The following is a 22,395-nucleotide window of genomic DNA, read 5'->3' on the forward strand; positions in this document are numbered from 1 at the left end:
CTGTGACCTCCGACACGCCTCAGTCAGTTCTGGAATTTGTTAGTGGGGCGGATCATTGGCGTGATCCAACAGAGCAGAGGAAGCCGCAGCCTGAACCAAGTCAAACACACGTGAGACGTGAGTGGTGCCGAGCCTGACAAAGCGCCCAGACGGGGACCCTCGCTAAGGAATCCCCTGTGCTCAGGGTGCGCTCTGCAAGACCCACGGGTTCGCAATGCCACGTCGGCGGGCGGTGGGGCAAAGAGGAAAGGAGTCTCCGACAATAGTGACTTGGAGTCTGACATAAAGGGCCGTCGTGCTGGGGGCAGTCAGCGGCTGAGCCCAGGCCCCGCCGCGGGCTCATCTCTGGCTGGCGCCGCTGAGGTGGGACGGCGGGCAGTGACCCGGTGCCCTGGGGACGGGGCGGGCCAGCCAGCAACCCCAGCTCTACTGCAGCCAGAACCAAGGCGCTAGGGGCCCTGGGCGGCTACGGGCAGAGTGGACCGCGCGCGGCCGGCCCTGCGCCAGAGACGCCTCCCGCTGTCCAGCCAAAAGCCCCCCTCCAGGCCATGGAGGGTCTCACCAGCAGCGGGGCGTCTCCGGTAACAAAGTAACTGGACACACGAACCCATGTCTTTGTCCCCAATATGCTGCCTGTGTCTTATTAACAAAAATCACATCTCTCGTCACATAGTTCTTGAAGTCTTTATTCATACTCAGTAATTCACGTGGAAGGACACACCTGCCTACTTCCCCCATCGCTAAGAAATATGCCCCATTCACTGGTTTTGACCTGAACTTTCCAGGAAACCTCTCCTGTGCCCGTTTAGCTTTATAAGAATATCATCTTTACTATCATGTCAATAATCTATTTTGCTTCTACTACATTTTTCATAAACCAAGGAAAACAGGGTTTTCTTTAAAAAGTTATGTTTTCTCTTATTAATTTTGTATCGTATTTACAGCTGAGGAAAAACCGTTTTAACCAAAGTGTAAAATGATTAACATGGCAAACGACACAGTCCACTTAGAATTTACAAAAACATATACGGGATAGACACAGAATAAATAAAACAAGCACTTGGGGAAAGTCCTCTGAAAGCAGGCCTAGGGACGTCACCCGCAGCCTCTGCACAGATTTTGTTCAGAAAAGGCCACGTCTAAAAGTGTACTGTCGGGAAAGAAGCGAACCAAACGTGTGCGCAACGGGAGGCGCCTGCGGCGGCCGGTAACACTGACGCCCGCAGACGCCACTCACAGGAGCCTCAGTCCAAATCTCGTACTCGACGACAGATCTCCTCCGTGAAGTCGGAGCACTTTGCGTTGCCTCCTAGATCTTTCGTTAAGCTCTGGGAAAAGAGAAAAGCAAAGATAAACTGCACCCACATGCTAGAGCCAAGCCAGGCTGTTTTTACGGCGAGCCCCCGTGCACGTCTGGCCCCCACCCAGGATGACCGGGGTCCGGTTAGCACGCACCACACGCTGGAGAGGACAAGGCGCTCTCGGGACAAAAGCAAGGAGGGAGGCTTTCCAAAATTTTCCCTCTGTCCGTACAGTAGACCCTAATATTGATTATGGACATTTAAACGAACCATAAATCCCTTGGGGGAATTTTTGAAGTTGAAAAAACATCCTTTGACCTATTTTGGAAGCTGAGAAACAAATCTAAGGTAATATCTGAATCATGTGGGGCCTGACTCATGAGCTGGAGACCAGGAGGCCCACACTGCACTGAGGCGGCCGGCCAAGCACCCCTGAACCGCTAGCTCTCCAACTCTCCTCCTTAGAAGAGAAATTCCCCCACACGGCCCCCGGGTCCTCCGACAGCTTGTCCTCCCTTCACTCCCAAAGGGACCCCGAGACACTTGGTTCTCTCGTCCCACTGCGTCCCGACAATTCCAAGGGCCACTGAGGACTTGAGGCAGCGCTCTCTCCAAACAGATGCTATGCTTTTGAGGCCCGGCCTCGCTCTCCGCCCGTGCTCAGAACAACGAAGCTGGGTTCGAGCCAGACCGTGAGCCCCGGCCGCCCCAGAGGAGCTGTGGGACCTCAGTCAGTCTCTCTGTGCCCGGTTCCCTCACCTGGCAAAGGGGGTTAGTCGTAGCATCTACTTCACAGAGCAGTAGAGATTCACGGAGATGGTGTGCATGAAGAACATAGTCACCCAACATTCAGTTTATCAGCCACGATGACTCCTTTTGTGAACGTGTTTTACTTTCACAACACACGTGGAGCACGTCCCCGCACATCTGACCCGGACCTGCCGCTAGATTCCCAGCCCAGCGGCCTGGACCTTAGCTCCCCTTGCGTGTTAGACTCCGCAGACTTTATCACGCGCACCACACGGGTTTGCTGGGCGGGGGGGAGCAGGGACCTGGCCCCGGTTGTGCGCTGACAACAGGACAGCGAGGCCTCACTGGCTCTGGCCTCCGAACCGCGGCTCCTCCCGAAGCACATGGGGGTCTCTGGGTCAGCGCTTCCGAGCCCCCCGCGACGGAACGCACGGCTCCTCTCTCCAGATCGCACCCACGTGTGCTCGGGGAGCCGACGCCTGCGGCCTTCACCCGGACACGACGTGTGCCAGACGACCACCCATACCTTTCCATCCTTGATTGTGGCAAAGCACGCAGCCTCAACCCTCGCGGCGTGGTCGAAAAGCCCCATGTGGCGCAGCATCATCACGGCGCTGAGCAGGAGGGCTGTGGGGTTGGCCATGTCCTTGCCCGCAATGTCCGGGGCGGTGCCGTGAACCTACCGGAGGAACGCGAACACGGTCAGAGGGACCACAAACAGCCCTCTCCCGGGGACGCTGTGCCCCATCACGTCTCCTCATTCATCAGACACGGGGTCGGGAAGTAAAGCCTCAGAAAAACCAAGAGCCAAAACCATGGGGGAAAAGTGCAAAAACACGGACTAACAATCCTTTCCAGCTTCTGATAAGCTGTAACTGGGGAAGGACACATAATAATAAGGATACAAAATAAAAAAAGGGAAATGAATGAATAAACCAAGCTTATATTAAAAAAAAAAACCTAAAGAAAGGATCATTTTATTTCGACTCCCGAGAAAACTCAACAGTTGAACCATATCATATTCATGCAGATAACCCCATCCTGGGCCCTCAGGCCATTCCTACGTGAACGCCACTTCCCCCGTCACCCAGGTCCTTACCGACTCGAAGATCGCGACCCCATTGGCTCCAATGTTGCCACTTGGTGTCACACCAAGACCTCCAATCAATCCCGCACACAGGTCACTGGGGGCAGAAAAACATTTCCAAGGGAAAAATGAAACACCTCACCCAGACTTTGGAATTTATTATTTTTTAAAGATTTTATTTATTTGATAGAGTGAGCACAAGCAGGGGGAGCGGCAGACAGGGAGAAGCAGGCTCCCCACTGAGCAGGGAGCCCGATGTGGGGCTTGATCCTGGGACTCTGGGATCATGACCTGAGCTGGAGGCAGACGCTTAACTGAGCCACCCAGGAACCCCAGACTTTGGATTTTATTTTATTTTTTTAAAGATTTTATTTATTTATTTGACAGAGAGAGACAGCGAGAGAGGGAACACAAGCAGGGGGAGCGGGAGAGGGAGAAGCAGGCTTCCCGACAAGCAGGAGCCCGATGTGGGGCTCGATCCCAGGACCCTGGGATCATGACCTGAGCCGAAGGCAGACGCTTAACGACTGAGCCACCCAGGCACCCCCAGACTTTGGATTTTAAATGCCATTCTCTGCCAAAGGGAACCAGGGCTCCTTGGAGAAATGGCTGATCTGGGACCACAGTTAGGAAAACCCAGGATGGGCCGGAGGCAGCTTACTGTGCCAGAGAGCAGATGGTCAGCCGTGTCCAGAGGACACGACAGCTCAAACGGACGCGCACTGGCTAATATAAATGACGGCTGTGAAGGACAGAACTCACGGTTATACCCACGAGTCAAACTGACATAAGGACACAAATCGATGAGAGAAGGGAAGCTGATCCTCGCAGCAGAATGCCGACTAACAGACGTAGAAGGAATAATGGCCAATGTCATGTATGTGGTGGGGGGGACACCAGGAGGAGGTAGGCAGGGAGAGGGGAAGAGAGGGAGAAGTAACGTTAGCAGGGGAGGGCTGGGGGGGCCAGGGACACAGGAGTTCCTTGTACCATCTTGCAACTTTTCTGTAAGTATGAAATTATATCGGAAGTCGCAAAAATTTTGTAAAAATGACCACCCACTTGGGGGGCCTGGGTGGCTCAATGGGTTGGGCGTCTGCCTTCGGCTCCAGTCGTGATCCCAGAGTCCTGGGATCAAGTCCCACATCCAGCTCCCTGCTCAGCCAGGAGCCTGCTTCCCCTCTGCCTGCCACTCTCCCTGCTTGTACTTTCTCTGTCAAATAAAATAAATAAAATCTTAAAAAAACCAAAATGACCACCCATTAGTATACATAGTAACACACTGAAATCAACCAACCAATAAAACATCTCAGGATGGGAAGAGGGACGAATCATTAGAGAACAACAGCCCAGAGCCAATTTGGCAAATTAAACGAATCACCCATCCCACATGTGATCATGGACATCACCACCCAAATCACCAGGATCCAGCTCCTACCACACACGCTATACTTTCTAATATTCGAACGAAACTTCTTAAGCCACATTCATTTCAGGACATTTATAAATAAATCACAGACTACAGGGTATAGCTGGACTCACCTAAGGATGTCTCCATACAAATTTGGCATAACAAGAACATCAAACTGGGACGGATCCTGGACCATCTGCGAGGAATGCACGTTGTGTGTTTAGCCACCAGCCGCACCCACGACACACGACATAAGGCAGCAGGCAAGCAAGCATTTATACTTACGTTCAGACACACTGTATCAAGGTACATCTCATTAAATTTAATATCTTTACAGTTTTCAGCAACTTCCCTGCATTTTTGCAGAAAAAGCCCATCTGACATTCGCCTGTATTTAATCAAATAAAAATGGTTGAAAGAAAGACTTGCAGAAAGAAAAGGATCAGGTCAGAGAGTAAAGTTAAGTTCAAGAAATGTTAGTTCCAGAAGCCCAGACGTCTGATTTCAATCATGGTAAAATTATTTTTTAGGCAGTTAATTAAACGCAAACTGAAAATGTTTTGGGCTATCTCTGGAAGCACAAAAGGGCATAAAAATGTAAAACGGTCTGATCAAAATAGAGACTATTATTTTTAATGGTTTTGTCCAGCAAAAATGAAGAAATATCTATTAACAAGAAAATGTTAAAGTTCACTCATTTAAATGGTTGTACCACTGGACATGCTCAAGCCCTTTCGCTGCACATTCGGAGCAGCCTTCAGCGGACTGGGGCGAGCAGGAGGTGGACTGCCGAGCCCCCGGGCGGCCCCTGGCGCGTGGCCGAGTCAGACACACTCCCCTGGTCCACTCAGACAGCATAAGCGCGCCTGCCCTTCGACCTGCGTAGCCTCCTCGGCTAGGCGGCCACAGCATCTGGGGATCCGGTCTCCGTTGTCCTGCTCTGACGATGCCCAGTGCCTCCTGCCCCTCCAATCTGCTCACAGACGGGGGCGCCTGACCCACTGACTGGGGAAAAGAGAGGGACGCCGGGTCGCCGGGTCACTGCTCCCCCCGACAGCCAGCAGGGCTCCGGCCCGGCCAGGACTCACATGATGTTGGCTTTGTGCACGGCCGTGACATTGCTCCGGTGGTTGTTACGGGCGTACTCGAAGGCGAACTCTGCGATGCGCCTGCTTGCCTCCTCCGTGATGAGCTTGATGCTCTGCACGACCCCGTCCACGATCTGAGGGAGAACAGGCCCTGCCTCACTGGACTGGCCGGTGCTGGGCCGCGGGCGGTGAGGACACGCCGCCAAGTGGGGCGTCGCGGGGGTGAGTATCAGCAGCCCCAGCCCCAGGAGGCAGGTATCACAAGTCCCACTGCACGGATGAGGATAACTGAGGTGCAGAGGTGGCCACCTGCCCAAGAACACGCCTGTGAGATGGGAGATTCACCCACCCCAGGCCCGGTCACGGTGAGCTGTCTCTGCGAGGCATTCCCAACAACCGGGGATCGGAACGACTGTCCCAAGTGCACAGAGACGATCCAAGTTGAGAATCAAATGAACGTACCACGTGCTCAATGCCGCTGTATTCTCCTTCCGTGTTCTCCCGAATGGTGACGATGTTTACGTCAGTGTAAGGGGTTTTATAGCCCTCGATCGAGACACACGGCCGGACATTTGCATAAAGGTCAAATGTTTTACGCAGCAATAAATTCATAGATGGGTGACCAGCTGCTATTGGGGTCTTTAAAGGGCCTGTGGTAAAGAAGAGCACCCACATGACAATGGGATACGTTCTGGGTTTTCTTCTTCTTTATAAACGCAAGTACAGAATGTTTCCCTGAAATTCCAATTTTTCCTTGTTTCACTTTTCCACTGGAGCTTAGTTAGCATGAGAAGTAGCTGCGTGATACGTGTACCGTGCCTGCTTATGAACCGAGAGACGTCATTCAGCGTGTGCTCCCAGGTCACCCGCTAACCCACCGGGCCCACAGTGCAGAAGGGGTCTGTCTCTGACTTTACCTTCTCCCTGATTCAAACGAAGGAGGAAGAATTCCTGGAAGCTTCTGGAACATTACTGCACTCCTTAGTAACACCATACACCTCCTGGGGGAGGACCAGGCTCGGCAGTACCTGACCCTCACCACCACCCATGAGGTAACAACACTCTTGCTGTTATTTAAAAGAGAACGGAAGGGGTGCTGGGTGGCTCAGTCGGTGAAGCGTCTGCCTTCGGCTCAGGTCATGACCTTGGGGTCCTGGGGTCGAGTCCCGCGTCTGGCTCCTGCTTCTCCCTCTGCCTCTGACCCTCCTCCCCCGTTCATGCTCCCTCTCCCTTTCTTTCTAATACATAAATAAAATCTTTAAGAAAATAAACTAAAATAAAAGTGAAGGGGAAAAAACAAAAGCAAGAGCAAGAAACTGGCCCAAGCCTCCCAGTGGTACGTGGCAGAGATGAGATTCAAACTTGCATCTGTCTGCACTTACAGCCTGTGCTGAATGGGATCCGGGCACGTGCTCTTTTCGAATCATGACTTGAAGCATATATTAATTAAAATGAGAACAAAAACGTGAAAAGTGTGCAAAAGATAAATCTGGGTGAACATAAATATACACTTTCATTTGACACCGGCCAGTAATCCTTTAATGTTCTTACTGGGGAAAAATGCGTCCCAAGTGGAAAACCACCTCACCACGGGTAAGCTGCTTCATGTGGGGTACACAACGTAAGGGCAGAGAAGGCGAACCTCTGTGTTGTGCACCTGAAACTATCGTAACAGTGTGTGTCAGCTACACTCCAATAAAAACATTCTGAAAAAAGAAAGACGTTCCCTCATAAAGGATGGTTTTACTTTAACATGGTCAGGCCTTATTTTGGCTCAAATGTATCCTAACCTTTCAAAAATTAACACCTGTAGCAGAAATCCACCATAGCCACCATATCCACTACCTTTCAAGCCCATCTTGTTCTTATCCATGGACTCTTTGGCTTCGGGAGGGATCATCCACTTTCCTCCGGGCCCTTGAATGGCGGTGACATTCCGCTCCTCCCACTGAATGGGCGCCTAGATGCCGCAACACAGAGCACAGTGAGCTGCAGAGACGCTGGTGTGACCTGCACGCACACTCCAAGGACTAGCGTCTTCAACTCTGGGTGAACTGGTGAAAACATACAATAAAGGTCCAGAAAGTTCCTGGCACTGGAGATGAGATGTCATTCCCTGGTGCGCCCAGAGGGCCTCTCTGCCGCTACCCTGTCCAGTCCGCACCGAGTTGCCACCTGCCCACTTATTTTTCTCACAACTCTTACCGTGGGTAAAATAAGAATAGCACGAGGGGAGGAGAAATATAGTGGGCGGAAACACTGCAGAGTAGAGACACGGGCGTGAGCCTAGAAATCATATGCTAAGTGAAGGAAGCCGATCATAAAAGACCACACAGTAGAAGACTCTCTTCATACAAGTGTCCAGAAGAGGCCAATGTGTGGACACAAAGTAGACGAGTGGTGACCTAGGGCCGGTGGAGGGAGGGGAGGGCTGAGGGGGCTGGGGGTTGGGCAGCGAGTGCTAACGAGGGTAAGGTTTCTGTTTGGGGGGTGAGAATGGTCTAAAATTAGATCACGGCGCCGGCCGCACAACTCTGAGCATGCACTGAAGACCATGGACTTGGACCGCACACGGCAAACCAGCAAACCGTGCAGTGTATCAGTTGTATTTCAGTAAAGCTGTTTAAAAACCCCAGATACAGTCCATAAGCCATGCAGGCATACGCCAGAGTCCCCTCCTGCCCTCTGTGCGCCCCGACAGCCGGCACGGTGGCCGCCGACTAGGCGGAGGTAGGTGTCCCTCCGCGGGGCGCTTACAGCAGGTGACTGGTCATGCTGGCTCTCTGCACAGTCTGCCACTGGGGAGGCATCAGCCCCTCCACAGGACCTGTGCTTACGAAAGCTGTATGTGCAGTTCAAACGCACCCCAGGCCTCATCCTACAGGAGAGCATGGGACTTCGCCTAGCAGCTCACGGGCGATCAGACAAAGCCCAACTTTCCCGTATTCCCCAGACAAAAGCGTTTTAAAGTAGCTACTGCATGGAAGCCTGGGCCATTAGAATAACCGTCCCTCACGCTTGATGGTAACTTTTTTTGATCTTTCAAAACCTCCTAGACGGTTTTGTGAATTATCAGTTCTAGTCTTGCTGGCAGGAGAGACAGGACTGAGGCAGGCAGGGGACCGGCAGGGCTAAGCCCGCGCGGCGTTAGCACGACTCGGATGACGTGACGAAGCCAGCGCGCCCACGGCTGTCCCCGCGGCACTGAAGTCAGGGCTGTGGAGACGGGCGACACCTTCCGCCTCACACAAGTCGTCCTAAGAGCACACCAACTCCAACTACCCGAGAAGAGTTCTCTACAAATTATTACGAAAGGTGTTTTTTAAACACACTTACTTTGGCAGCATCAAAAATCTTCATAACCGCGGCTGAGATCTCGGGGCCAATACCATCTCCTGGAATTAAAGTGACTGTCTGAACCTGAGTGAAAGAAGTCACCAAAGAGGACAGTAAGGATTAATTTTTGAAGGTTTGGAGAGAATATCACTGACAGAGAAATCCAGCTCATGGGGGGGTGCTCAAGAAGACCTGAAGGCCGGGGCACCTGGGGGGCTCAGTCGTTAAGCGTCTGCCTTCGGCTCAGGTCATGATCCCGGGGTCCTGGGATCGAGCCCCACATCGGGCTCCCGGCTCCGCGGGAAGCCTGCTTCTCCCTCTCCCACTCCCCCTGCTTGTGTTCCCTCTCTCGCTATCTCTCTCTGTGTCGAATAAATAAATAAAATCTTTAAAAAAAGAAGACCCGAAGGCCTTCAGGAAAAGAGACGTCCCTCCAAGAGCTCACCAAAACGGAGGCAAGACTCAAGAGACTCTACTCTTCACCTGAGTTCAGAGACTCTAATAAATGATGCTCTTTAGATAAAACAAAAATAAACTACAATTGATATTTTTTTTGACAAGCTACAAAGAGACCAATTAATTCAAGTCTATGCAACCAAAGAGAACAAATTTCCACAAGGTTCTCTCACTGGAATTCAGAGGGTTTCCCATGAAGGCAACTGCTCTCCTCTCCACTGGGATCCTGGAAAGTTAGGTCCTCACCCAACTGCTCAGGCTTAAAAAACACTTTCAGACACGTTCCCAGAAGACTGCTGCGGTCTGTTCTAGAACCAGAGAAAATCAGACTTCCAATCACAAGGCGGTCCCCGCTTTTCTGAGCCCCTCTGTGACATCCGCTCCTCAATGACAAGTATCATCGAGCGGAGCCCCGCAGAGTTTCTGTGTGGCCTATAAGAACAGCAAGTGTGGTCACGCCTGCAGAGTCTGAGTTAGACGTAGAAGGATAAGGGTGTTTCTAATATAAGGCCAGTGCTTTACTGCAAAGACTTCAAACAATCAAGCCAGCATTTCAAGCGTAGAAATAAAAATGTGTAAAGGCAAGTGATGACGGGATTTTCAGGAGTTAATTCAGAACCCCTCTCCCCACTTGGAGACCATAAGTGTCATTACCTGGGGACCTTCTCTCACCAGGAAGTCTGGCCCAGACAACGGTCCCTGGTCTTTTGCCTTCCACTGATACTCACTGAGCAGGTAGACTATTTCTGAATTTCTCTGTATTACTGAAGAAATCTTTTTAAAAACTTAGTTCCTCTTCTTATTTCCTTCAAATATAACCCCCTTCCTACCAGGCAAATATCTTTACCAAATGGACAGCTTAAATCACAGCAGAGAGCAATGATCATCCCCTCAGCTCTCAGAGCGCGTTTGAAATGCTAGCGTGGCCAGCCTGGCGCTTGAAGTGCAAGCCTCGTTCTGCGTCTTTTGCACAAGCAGAGCCAAAAGAACCCTTTGGCTTCTTCTTCCTGTTCTCCCAACATGTAATACTAAATGTCATCAGGCCACCAGAAGAATCTACTTTTCTTCCACAGTATAGAAAGTCAGTGGGAAAAAAAGAGGTACAATGGTCTTATAAATCCCTCCTAGAGTAAGACGTTATATGGGAGTAGAGGAATTATGAAATCCAAATCAGATTCTGTAAGAAGGGGGTAAAATAAAAACAAATAGGAAGTCACTGACCCACAGTCTTAGAATGCTCTAAAAATGTGGTATCAGCTTTTAAAGCACAGAATTCTAATGCTGGGAATTCTAAAAGCAGCAGATTTAGTAAGAAATAGGAGATCCACTAACATGTCTACAAAGACTGCATAAGGACGTATGAGCCCACAGGGCTCAGACAAGTTTGAGGCATTCCTAATAGCGGTCAATCTACTGTTTTTAGGGAAGCTCACAAAATAAAAATGCAAAGCAGGCTTTGAAGCTTCTCAACAATTTTCTCTGAACTTGTATAAGTTTTGAAAAAAACTGTCTTACCAAAATGAGATTTCGAAATGAAGTAACAGGCTCAAGGGTGATTTCTATTTTTAACCAGGCTCCTTTAAGACATTAATGTGACAGGCTTACAGAGCCAGCTGTAACAGAATTCTTAAATGGGCAAGTGATCCGATGGATTTATGCGTGTTAGCCAAGAATTTAAATACCCAGCGTAAGTATGACAAGTTTTCCCTAATTTTAAATAAATGGCGACAAAAAACTATATAGTAAACGTGTTAGAGCATCTTTCTTGAGAAACTTCTAAAAGGAAAATAAAAGATGTAATTATACTCACACCACCAGCAAAACCTCTGGTCACCTGTTTTTGGTTGTGGAATGCCCCCAGCAGCCGAGAGACCTACATCAATATCAACAAAGAAATGTCATGCACAGAATTAAACCACATATAGTGAGGCGTAGGGATGAGGCCATTTCTGAAGGCTGATGATGCTGCAAGTTTGCACACATATATCCAGGAACTTCTACGAATATCTGTCTCATGTATTAGCTCAATGTGACAAGCTATCTCAGATTTGAAAACCTAAATATCTGGTTTATCTTTGCTTTGAAATTTAAGTACTACATATTTTTAAATTTAATTTGATGAATATGTTGTCAAAAAATGTTGAAGGTGGAATGAAACTATCCCTTTTTAGTTCAAACACTGGACTTTTCTCAGATGCTCTGGAAGGTTTTATATCAACATTCTTGACTACTGGGTCAATTTGGGGAGAACACATACTCTAAGAAAACTATCACTAATTTTAGAGCTGGAAGGGTCCTTAAAAATTCCAGAGCCCAACTCACTCATTATACAGGCGGAGACATTGGTGTTTCATGGGTCAGGATTTGCCTACAGCCACAGGGTGACCAGAGACCAGAATTCAGGTCTCCTGACTCCTAGTCCAGTGTTCCTTCAGTTACACACTGTGCCTACTCTTCTCCCATGAATATTTAGTAATTACACTTTATAATAACAAAAATCTAACGAAGTTTATTTAATACCATTTGACACCTGTCATACAGAATGAAGATTTTACTTATTTTTTCTGGTAAGTAATGACACGGTCGTTAATAATAACGTGGTCATTATATAATTGTTAATTGCCAGGAAAGGGGATACAGAAAAAAGTGACCCCCTAACTCCACTAGCCCAAGACGTTACCACTGGTATAATGGTTTCCACTCAACACTATCAGACACTAGAAACAGAAATTTTAAAAGGTTACTTTGAACTTTAATAACTGAGTCGTTGAAAACTGGTATAAAGTCCTATTAAGAAAGTGGATACATACACCAAAGGTACTAAAATTCATTACAAGTTATAAACGTAACTTCTTTTCATGCCAGATACATAAGCAAAGATACATTGTTATATGCCGCCTTAGTCTTCCTTTCCCGGGACTGTCCTCATAAGGCCCGGCCCTTTGCTGTCACACTGGAATCTACTAACGAGACACCAACGAACAGCCAAGCAGGTATGAATGAACTGTATACTCTAACCTGGCAACTACAGTAATCTCTCTGGACTGAAAATAAAAAACAGGGCCAGACCCAAAGGACACTCTATGCCAAAACCACGGGCAAAAATCTTAATCCTAGACCATGATTCATCCGTGGACAGATGGGCTGCTGGAAGAGAGGCCATGTAAAAGCTACTCGGTGACAGGAACATTATAAAATTTGCAAGAGTGCTTCTGCCCACCCCAGCCCAGAGAGAGGGGGAAGACATTCATACAAAACAGGACCATGTCTTTGTGACAAAAGACCCAACCAACAAGTGATTTAAAATGTCAATCCACAAGCACAAACATTTCTGTTTTATTCACTGTTGGATCTCCAGTGCCTACCAGAGCACGGGGCTCTCAGGAAGGGCTCACAGGAGGGGCTCAATGAGTATTTTTTGGAGAAACACAAGCCAGCCTCAATCATCTCCTTTATCTGACGAATCCCCATCCCAGTAAACATCTTTAATACTTGCGACGATTTTCTCTAACAATCAGTCTGGTCCATGTTTGTCATCTCTCCTATGTGATCTTACAATAAGGCAGTATACATCTAAGTCATTAAAATGACCCAGAACTGTACGTAAAATGAGATTTTTTAAGGCAGAGACTGTCTTGTACTTTATAACCTACCTGTACGTACATTACATTATGTTATCTCTATAAAACCTGGAGAGGTAGGTATTAGTGACCCTTTTCAGATAAGGAGACTAAGGCCAGGCTCATAGAGCATGAACTGAACTTCTGACTTCAGGTCCTGGGCCAACGGAATCCACGGTTCCTCATTTCCTTTATTACCTTCATAATCTAACTTAACATACAAATAAAATGTTGGATGTACGGCAGGTACTCACTCAATAAGTATTTGCTGCTGGGGAGCTGGCTCATAATTACAGCATTTTATAACCAGAAAGGTCTTTAGAAACCTAGTATTTTCTCTAAATAATGCTTTTTTAGAAAAAAAAATTTAAGCTGCAGACCACTTTTTCCAAATTAAACCCTACATGGAACCCCAGTAGAGGAACTGCTCTGACTGAAACATCAGCCCAGCATCCCCAGCATCCTTCTGCTCCAACCCCTAAAGGGAGCAACGGGCCCCACAGAGGGGCAGTGATGGGCAAGGGCCACACGGGAGTCTGTGACGGGGGAAACCTCATCTGATTCCACAGCCCAACACTTTCTGAACACCCACTATGTGATTTTTTCTTGCAGTCCACACTACAGGCAAAGCAAATCGACCGCACATCCATTATCAATAGTGCTGCTTTAGCCCACCTCTCTGGAGGCTCAACGGACCTACTAAAGATGAGTCAGGTATGAAGTGGGGTGAACTCCGCGATGAAAGGTTTGATTTCTGCTGAGACACAGAAACCACTTTACCTCCAGGAGCAAATGTGGCAGGACAGTGACTGTCACACTAAGCCAGGTCTGGAGGGGGTGACGAGGCAGAACCCATTTACTGAGGCCCAGGAACCCCTGTCCGCTGGTGACTGCAGATGAATGTACTGAATGCTGGGAAAGCCGGACTCGTGTGCTCCCTCTGCATGTACTAATCCTGAGACAACTCTGTGAGGCAAACACAGATATTCTACAGACGGGCAGACAAAGCTCAGAGATGTCAAGTAATGTGCTCAAGGTCACACAGCCCGTCAGTAGCATTGCCCCCGATTCGAACCTAGATCTCCGGGGGTAGACTTCCAGCGTAGAGCTCTTTTCACTAAATCACAGTGATCTGGGACGCTCTTTAAGCTCAAAGCAAAGGAGAGACATAGCACCAAATTTTACTAAAAAAAATAAAATAAATGGAATTGCTTGTGGTAGACTTCTAGGGGGCCATTCGGGAAGCTCAACAGCAGACCCGAGGGCCTACTCTTCCGCGGGCCTGTTATCTGTGTGTGGCCTTGGCCACGAGTAGGGAGAATGGGACTGGGAACCAGGGAGCCCCCAGTTCCGACCCCGACTTCCCGCGTGACCTTGAGCGGCGGCGTCTGCAGACGCGAACCCAGGAACTGCAGGGGAGCCCTGACGCCCCTTCCGGCCCCGGCCACGGCCCCGGCCCCCGCCCTAGCTGCCAAGGGCAGCGACAGCTCTCCTCGAGGTCGGGGGGTTCTCCCCAGCGACAGGGCGGGGGGCTGGGCGGGATGTCCCGGGGGCCGGGGGGCCCGCGCCGTCCGATGGCGGGCCCGGGTGTCCCCGCCGGCCGCGCTCGGGCCACCCCCCACGCCCGCCCCGGCTCCAGGCGCAGGCCGGCCCCCGCGCGGCGCTCGCGGGGAACGCCCGGGCCCGACCGTGACCTTGGCCCCGCCTCAGGCGCCGCCGTCCGGGCGCAGGGCCGCCCGCACCGTCCGCTTCCGCCGAGGCCCGCGCGCCCGCACTGCCGCCGCCCGGCCCGCGCGGCCCGCCCGCAGCACATCCGCCGGCCCGGCTCTCACCTTGGAGATCCACGCGGGCCCCGCCATCGCGTCCCTCCTGGCGCCGCGACGACAGCAGCGGCAGCAGTGCGCAGTCGCGCAGTCCGGGCTGGAGCCCCGCCCACCGCGGGACCGCGCCCGCACCTAGGCCCCGCCCCGGAGCCCCGGCCCCGCCTCTGCCTGGTCCAGGCCTGGACGGCCGCCGCCTGCGCTGACCAATCGCCTGGCTCCCGCTCAGTGACGTCAGAGGCGCGACCCGGAAGCCTCCGGGAAGGCCCTGCCCCCTCCTCCCGGCTGCGGCGGTGCCGGGGCTGGCGGGCAACCTCGTGCGGGTACGGGGACGGCTCGCTTACTTCACAGATGCTTGTTGTGGTGTGACAGCGCCACCGACGTGTGGCCCCGGAAGTCCGGCGGTCTGTAGTGAGCGCTGGGTCCGGTCCGGCGCGGCCCCGCGGCCCCGGGCGTCGGGCGTCACGGCCCGCGCGGGCGAGGCTGCAGGCGGTGCGGGACGCGCGGGTCCGGGGAGGCGCTGGGGGGCCTCGTCCCGGGAGAATGGCCGGGGGGGGTCTTAGTCCCGGGGGGCCTCGTCCGGAGGGGGGTGGCCGGGGGAGCCTCGTCCTGGGGGGCAGGTGGCCGGGGGGGACCTCGTCCCGGGGGAGCCTTGTCTCCGGGAGGGGGTGGCCGGGAGGGGGTTCCTCGTCCGGGGAAGCCTCGTCCCAGGGGACCCCCGGGCCGCGGCGACTTACAGTAGGCCTCCCCTGCCCGCCGCGCAAGGTGATGGTTAGGTGAGAAATGACGCCCAAGGCCTCCGTGAGATAAAACAACCAACCGCAGCTACGCCTGGCCGTCGGCCCTTGAAGGGTCCACAGACCCTCTCCCTCCGTCCCCACCAGCCCTCCTCCCCTCTGACAGGACCACCCTGGCTCCCGACCTCCCGGCTCTCTCTCGCGGTCACCTCTCACCAAGGTATATTTTCAGCCATATTCCTGCCCCTCCTTCCAGCCCCACAGCCCTGGAGCGCCAGCCAAGTAGGACTGCTGGCCAGCCCCCAAATGCTTCCCATGTTTGACTCGCGCCAAGTCGTGCCATTCCCTCTGCCTGACTGCCCTTTCATCCCCTTCCCACCTGCTGAAATTCCAGCCACCTGTTAAGACAGCTGGGGTGTTGGCTCCTTCGGGGAAACCCCCAAGACCTGCCCACCTCTCCCCACTCCCTACTCAGAGCTCCCCAGCACTTGATTCCCACCTCCCCTGGGGAACCTGACGTTCTTTCCTGCTGTGTACCTTTGAGATCTTCCTCCAGCTGTCTTTGCTTCTGGAACAGAAACCAGCATGTTTTCTGCTCAGTGACTATAAAACGAAGACTGAGTGACTTTCTCCAATCTCTGTTGAATCTCCACAGTAACCCCATGAGGAAACTGAGGTACAGCGGGATGCAGTGGTGCTGCATTATACTGGGAAACATAATTACTGAGAGGTCATTGGTTCAACAAGGCCTCCCAAGAGGAGGAGTCCTATCAGGTGCACTGTGAGGAGAAGAAACGAGTAAGCCCCAGCCCTACCATCCAGGTCCACTGAGGGAGAAACCCAGACACTGAGACAGTGATGGGTGTTTGAAGGGTTGTGAACAGAGTGGGGTTGGTTGGGGAAGATTCCACTGTGAATATGGAGTTTAAAGCAGTCCTTGGAGAGCTAAGAAGTCAGCAGCCTGAGATGGAGTCAGGAGAAGGGACCAGTGCCAGCAAAGACTTGGAGGCAAGAAAGCGTCAAATTTTCAGAAGCCCTTTCAGAGCTGAGGACTGAAACAGACCTCGGAGGTTTCCCAGTCCAACTCCCACAGCAAGGTGCTCCGTGCCTCCTGAGCATCTGCAAGGACATCGGGGAGACAAAAAGCTGCCTCAGCCCCAGCTGGGACCTGTTCCCTGGACCAGGCCACAGGCTCCAGAACCCCTCAGACATTCTTGAGCTCCTCCAACATGCAGGTCACTCCCCTCTGGACACGCCCCTGTGTCCTGTCCTTGCACTTTGTAGCATCCAGAGATGCCATTAACAGTGTTTGCCACTCAGAAGGATCTAGAAGGTGTGCCCTTGTTTAGGACTACAGCACTACCCAATCCAAGTGTGTTTTATTCTAGACAATGTTTTTAATTGAGACAGCATTCTTAATAAATCAGCAAAATACACATACCAAATGCTTTTTACTTTTTATAAAAAGAGCACAAATTTATTTCAATAGGGTTTCCCTAATTTGTTTTCCTAAATATTAGAACTTTAGTAAGTAAATGGGCAAGGGACCTGAACAATCAGTTCACAGCCAAAGAAACACAAACTTTTAAAAGGTCCAACGTAGGGGCCCCTGGGAGGCTCAGTCGGTTAAGCATCCAACTCTTGATTTCAGCTCAGGTCTTGATCTCAGCGTCATGAGCTCAGGCCTGCACTGGAATTTAACATACCTGAAGTAGGAAACATGACATCAGGGTTCCAAGCCGACAGCCAAGAAAGAATTCTTAAGACATCTTTGGTGCAAAATGGTGGTTTTATTAAAGCACAGGGACAGGACCCGTGAGCAGAAAGAGCTGCTGCCCCTGGATTGTGAGGGGTGACCGATAATATACTATGGGGTTGGGGGACGTAAGGAAAAGGGAGATTTCAAAAGAACTTTGATATGCTAAAGAGGACCTACGGGATACTGGAGGCCTTGCATTGTCAAGTTTAGGTTGTTTTTCTCCTCTAGCAAGGTATTAACATTACCATAGTTGGGAGATTCCTGGAAGAAAATCACACAGGTCCCACCCAGGGGTGGGGGGAGGTTGCAGGGGGTCAGCTTGTGCTTTGTCTTCAGTCAGCCTTCTGCTCCCTCATCAGTATCTTCTGTGCTCTACTATGACTTCTTTCTATATGTGAGCAAAAACTAGCAGGGAACCTGCTCCCGGACTCAGTCTCCCGCTCAGTGAAATCCAACTCCAGTCTCCCTGTTGCTCAAGTCAGAAGACTTGAGGGTCAGCTCTATTTTTACAAGTGATCTAGAATTAGATACTTCCCACCTGCACTGCTCCCTCCCTGGTCTAAAGTCCTCTCTGGGCAGAAAATGCCAAACTTCTGATCATGGCTGCTGGCCTTCTCATGACCAGATCCCCTCCAGGAGCCCACCTGGGGGTCACCTCATTAGAATAAAGGACACTCCTGTCAGGAGGATACAAAGGGTTCAGGGGCCCTGTGTCAGAACCAGGGACAAAGCTGTTATATTGTCTTTAAACATTTCAGTTGAAATAATGTGATGTGTTAAGAGTTTGAACCCATCACTACAGAAACCCATAACTACAGAAAACTACAGCCCGTGGACAAGCTTTGGCCCAATGCCTCCTTTTGGACAGCTAAGAATTGTTTTCACACTTACACTTTTAAATGGCTCATAAAAATCAAAAGATAATGCTTTGAGGGGCGTCAATTATATAAAATTCAGGTTGCAGTGCTGATACGTAACGTCTAGCTGGAACACAGCCAATCCCACGTGCCTGGTATGGCAGCTTTCAGAGCAGAGGCTGGTGGAGCACAGACCGCGATGGGGTGTCCTGCAGAGCTGAAACTCTCCCATCTGGCCCAAACAGAGAAAGCTTGCTGAACCACAGAGTGATGGTGTTCAGACATTTTAGTCTCAAGACTATTTCTCACTCTTAAAATTTGAGGCCCCGAACTTTGTTAATACAGATTATTCATGTTTATCCTAAGTTAAAATTGCAAATGACCCCTATGGCTGTGTTAAAATGTGTTTTAAATAACTATAATACCACCACTGTATGTTAGCTGAGTTCAAGTATATTTTCAAAGACAATAAACATTTAGTGAGAAGAGTGTCAGTCCTGGAGACTCCACTCTGCACTCGTGAGAATTATATTTTCTATTATGGAGATAATACTGTGGACCTCACAGACCCTCTGAAAGGGTCCCAGGGACCGTGCTTGGAGAAGGGCTGCCTGAGGCAGTGAGGACTTTCCGCAGAAGCCCACACTCCAGGGGCTCTTCCTCCAATGCCTCCATGGCGGGAGAGCATCTGGGCAGCAGGGGATCTGCTCGTGAGCACACAGATGCTCCAGTGGCGGAGTTCCCGCACGTGAGGTGCCGCCCAAGGGCCTCTGCTCTCGCACGGACAGCGCACGAGGCTCGGTGGGCCCTGGGTCTTAGATGTCCGTCTGGCCTCAGGTTCAAGCTGCTGAGGACGCCATCATCTGATCCCGAATTGCAGGCTGGCTGGATCTCGTTCCTCAAATATTGTTGCTTCTGCTTTGGACTAAATCTTTGAACAAGGAAGCTTGTGACAACACCTAAAAGGACAGGTCTTCAGCCCTCCGTGTGCTCACAGAGCAGGTTCTGTGACTGCAGAGGGCCTCCTTGCTAGTAAGTGATGGTCCATGGCCCACAGTCCAGTCTGTTTGCAATGACCCCCCCAATAGCAAGATTTGTGCATGTACCACTCATCACTGGAGATAACTCAGATCTACAGCAAAATTGAACCCAGTGGTAAATGACCTGCCTTGGTCATTTCCTGACAGACATCCCCCAGTGATCCAGGGGAGGTGAGGGGCTTGGGCCAAAGTGATGGGGGTACAATGCTAGAGGCCGGGGCACTCTGGCTAGAGCAGCCTACGCTGATGGGTGAGTATGGGGTGAGGGAAGGAGGGGGTTACACCTCCGAGGATTTTAAAGGCACCTGGAAGGGTGGATGGGATGGTTTGCAGGGGAGGCTGACCCTCCTCCCTCAACAACAGGACCGTCCCCATTGGCTTAGTCCCATTCTAGGCCACTGGGAACTTGGCACATCCAGAATGGCTTTTGGGGGAGGGCCCAGAACAGGCCCACGGGGCCACTCAGGGAGAAGGTGGGTTCACCTTTTTTGCTTTGTACTAAAGGGCTTGGTCACTTGACCCTCCAGGAGCAGTGACTTGATTCAACGTGTGAACAAGTCCAGAAAATGTATTCTTTTAAGAAATGTTGATTCAGTGTTTACCAAGACCTTGTCTTAGACCCTGGGGATAGAGCCCAATAGGATGTGGTGCACCCTCCTGAGCCCTAGTGTTTAGAGGACATAACACCTGCCCCCTTCAAAAGAGATAGCCCCAGACGGTATGTTCACTCATCCACAAATATGAAGATCTGTGTGTAAAATGCTGGAGATTACAGGAAAATGAGCAGACAGACTGTCCAATGCTAGGGATGGAGATTTAGTGGGCGGTTGCAGGGGACCCAGGAACTGCTCACAGATTATTCCAGCAGCTCTTGGAGAGAGGCCAAGATGACCAGTGCGCTGGGAACAGAGATGAGACTTCAGGGAGGAATGAGGTTTGGATTGCCCCTAAGATCGAGAAGAGTCAGATAAGGTAGGACATTCCAGGAGGGACCCTGACGCTGGTAAAAGTCATGGTAAAAGTCATGGTAAAAGTCACGAGAGATAGGGCAGTGAAGGACAAAGGACAGGTCTGCAGGGAGCATCTTTACTTCAGATGATGTCCCGCCTTGGCCTCGGGCCCAGGACACTCCATCTCCACCATAAAGATCCCCTCAGACTCTAAGTCTTAGAAGAACTTCTTGCAGATCAAGGACATTTCATCACAAAGAATAACAGCTAGTCAAGGAGGAAGGACAGAGAAAAGGAAAGAGGTTAACGTTTTATTGTATTCACTCAGACCCTTTACCTCCTATCAAGTTCACTCCTTGGGTTTTCCGTAGCATTGATCCCTTCTGTTTTCCTTCCAAATTTTAAAATAAACTTTATGGACTGAGTCAGAAATGAAAAAGCTAACGTTTAATGAGTGCTCACAAGTGTCAGGCACCACTGTGGGATCCTCAGCTCGAACACCAGAGAGAATCTCACACACGCTCTGGGCTCTAAAATGTCACCTTCTCTGAATTTCTGCTCACATACCCTGCAACCTTTCCACCGTGGAGGCCATCACACGTGTCCAATACACGTGAAGGCTGCTCAGCAATCCCCTGGCTTCTGAATTGCTTCCTGCCCTTCTCGCAGCAACAGATGATGCCTCATGACTCTTGGGATTTGAACAGGGCAGCTTGTCTGCTTAGCCCATGGTTGCTGTTCTCCCCTGAAGGTGGCAAGATGTTGAGAAACCTCAAACAGGAACCTCAGGTATAAAAGGAAAATGTAAAAACACCAGGGATTCTGTCAAAGAGGGAGGGACCCGGGCTCCCATCGGAACCCCTAACCTCCAGCAGTGATTCTCAAAGTGGCGTCCAGGGCCAGCAGCACCTGGGACCTTGTTAGCCCCCCACATTCTGGGCCACCCCAGACCTACTAAATCAGAAACCCTGGGAGTGGAGCCTCCCAAGTGGTTAAAGAAACAAACCACCTATTTTAAAGCGTAACGTCCTGAGCTCATGGAAGTCCAGGTGCGGCACAGCCCAGGTCCTGCCACTTCCCCGCGGTGGGACCCGGGGCGAATTACCGAACGACTCAGCCTGTTTGCTCACCTGTACAATGCGGAGAATACCAGTAGAATCAGCTGTGCGGGTTAGCAATAACACATGTTTGGGCTGGACCCCTGAAAGGACTCAGCGGTGACTTTATTTGCTGCGGCCTCTGGCATTTGCTTCAAAGTCCAAGAAAACTTCCTGGCCTTTGTCCCACTTCTCTGGACACCGTAAGTCCTGTAAATCCTCCCCAGCCGCACGTGTGTACCCAGGGACGCAAAGAAAGGCCAGCCAATCCTGCCGCCTCCCTAAGAGACCCGGAGGGCCCGAGATGCCCTGCCCAGGCAGTGGCCAGAGGCCGGATGGGTCTCCAGCTCACTGACCCCTCCTGTGCCCCGGAGGGCCGGCCCTGGGTCGCGCCGCGAGACCTGGATGCCGGTACCCAGTCCAGGGCTCGCCTTCCGGACGCCCCCCGCCCGGGTGAAGGGGCGCCAGGCCTACTGCCCCCTCCCTACCCCTGCGCCACGGAGTCTTCCGGACCACGCGGCCGGAAGTCTTGGCCCCTCCCGGCCTGAGGTCCTGGCCCCGCCCCGCTGGTGGTCCAGGCCCCGCCCCGCTGGTGGTCCAGGCCCCGCCCGGCCGGAAGTCTTGGCCCCTCCCGGCCTGAGGTCCTGGCCCCGCCCCGCTGGTGGTCCAGGCCCCGCCCCGCTGGTGGTCCAGGCCCCGCCCGGCCGGAAGTCTTGGCCCCTCCCGGCCTGAGGTCCTGGCCCCGCCCCGCTGGTGGTCCAGGCCCCGCCCATCTGGTGGTCCAGGCCCCGCCCGGCCGGAAGTCTTGGCCCCTCCCGGCCTGAGGTCCTGGCCCCGCCCCGCTGGTGGTCCAGGCCCCGCCCATCTGGTCGTCCAGGCCCCGCCCGGCCGGAAGTCTTGGCTCCTCCCGGCCTGAGGTCCTGGCCCCGCCCCGCTGGTGGTCCAGGCCCCGCCCATCTGGCCGGAAGTCTTGGCCCCTCCCGGCCTGAGGTCCTGGCCCCGCCCCGCTGGTGGTCCAGGCCCCGCTCCGCAGGTGGTCTAGGCCGCCCGGCCGGAAGTCTTGGCCCCTCCCGGCCTGAGGTCCTG

General features: G+C 51.9%; 1 protein-coding gene and 1 long non-coding RNA gene across 6 annotated transcripts; both read right to left on the bottom strand.

The window, feature by feature from the left end:
• Positions 1-670: 670 nt before the first annotated feature.
• IDH3A (isocitrate dehydrogenase (NAD(+)) 3 catalytic subunit alpha) lies at positions 671-14,978 on the bottom strand. 4 transcript variants are annotated; one of them, XM_054513265.2, is made up of 12 exons: positions 14,882-14,958; positions 11,240-11,302; positions 9,603-9,737; positions 8,974-9,057; positions 7,483-7,597; positions 6,100-6,287; positions 5,638-5,771; positions 4,835-4,937; positions 4,681-4,745; positions 3,151-3,235; positions 2,578-2,730; positions 671-1,328 (listed from the first exon to the last, which is right to left on the bottom strand). In XM_054513265.2, the coding sequence occupies exons 4-12, from the start codon at positions 8,995-8,997 to the stop codon at positions 1,245-1,247; spliced, it is 951 nt and encodes a 316-aa protein (XP_054369240.1). In that variant the 5' UTR covers positions 8,998-9,057; positions 9,603-9,737; positions 11,240-11,302; positions 14,882-14,958; the 3' UTR covers positions 671-1,244. The 4 variants fall into 4 exon arrangements, with proteins under 4 accessions (XP_054369240.1, XP_064425822.1, XP_045755209.1 ...); XM_064569752.1 differs by lacking the exon at positions 9,603-9,737 and having other exon boundaries at positions 11,264-11,302; positions 14,882-14,978; XM_045899253.3 differs by lacking the exon at positions 9,603-9,737 and having other exon boundaries at positions 14,882-14,961.
• A 2,194-nt stretch (positions 14,979-17,172) lies between these two features.
• On the bottom strand, positions 17,173-21,976 carry LOC135361514 (uncharacterized). Of its 2 annotated transcripts, none has more exons than XR_010404783.1 (3): positions 20,780-21,336; positions 18,257-20,479; positions 17,173-17,312 (listed from the first exon to the last, which is right to left on the bottom strand). It is a non-coding gene; the product is annotated as an uncharacterized LOC135361514 (long non-coding RNA). The 2 variants fall into 2 exon arrangements; XR_010404782.1 differs by lacking the exon at positions 17,173-17,312 and adding an exon at positions 21,343-21,976 and having other exon boundaries at positions 18,117-20,479; positions 20,780-20,996.
• Positions 21,977-22,395: the final 419 nt, after the last annotated feature.

Source organism: Mirounga angustirostris, unplaced genomic scaffold (genome assembly GCF_029215605.1).
Source record: "Mirounga angustirostris isolate CCGP_5_RB_7025 unplaced genomic scaffold, mMirAng1.0.hap1 SCAF_9, whole genome shotgun sequence".
Classification (NCBI taxonomy): domain Eukaryota; kingdom Metazoa; phylum Chordata; class Mammalia; order Carnivora; family Phocidae; genus Mirounga; species Mirounga angustirostris.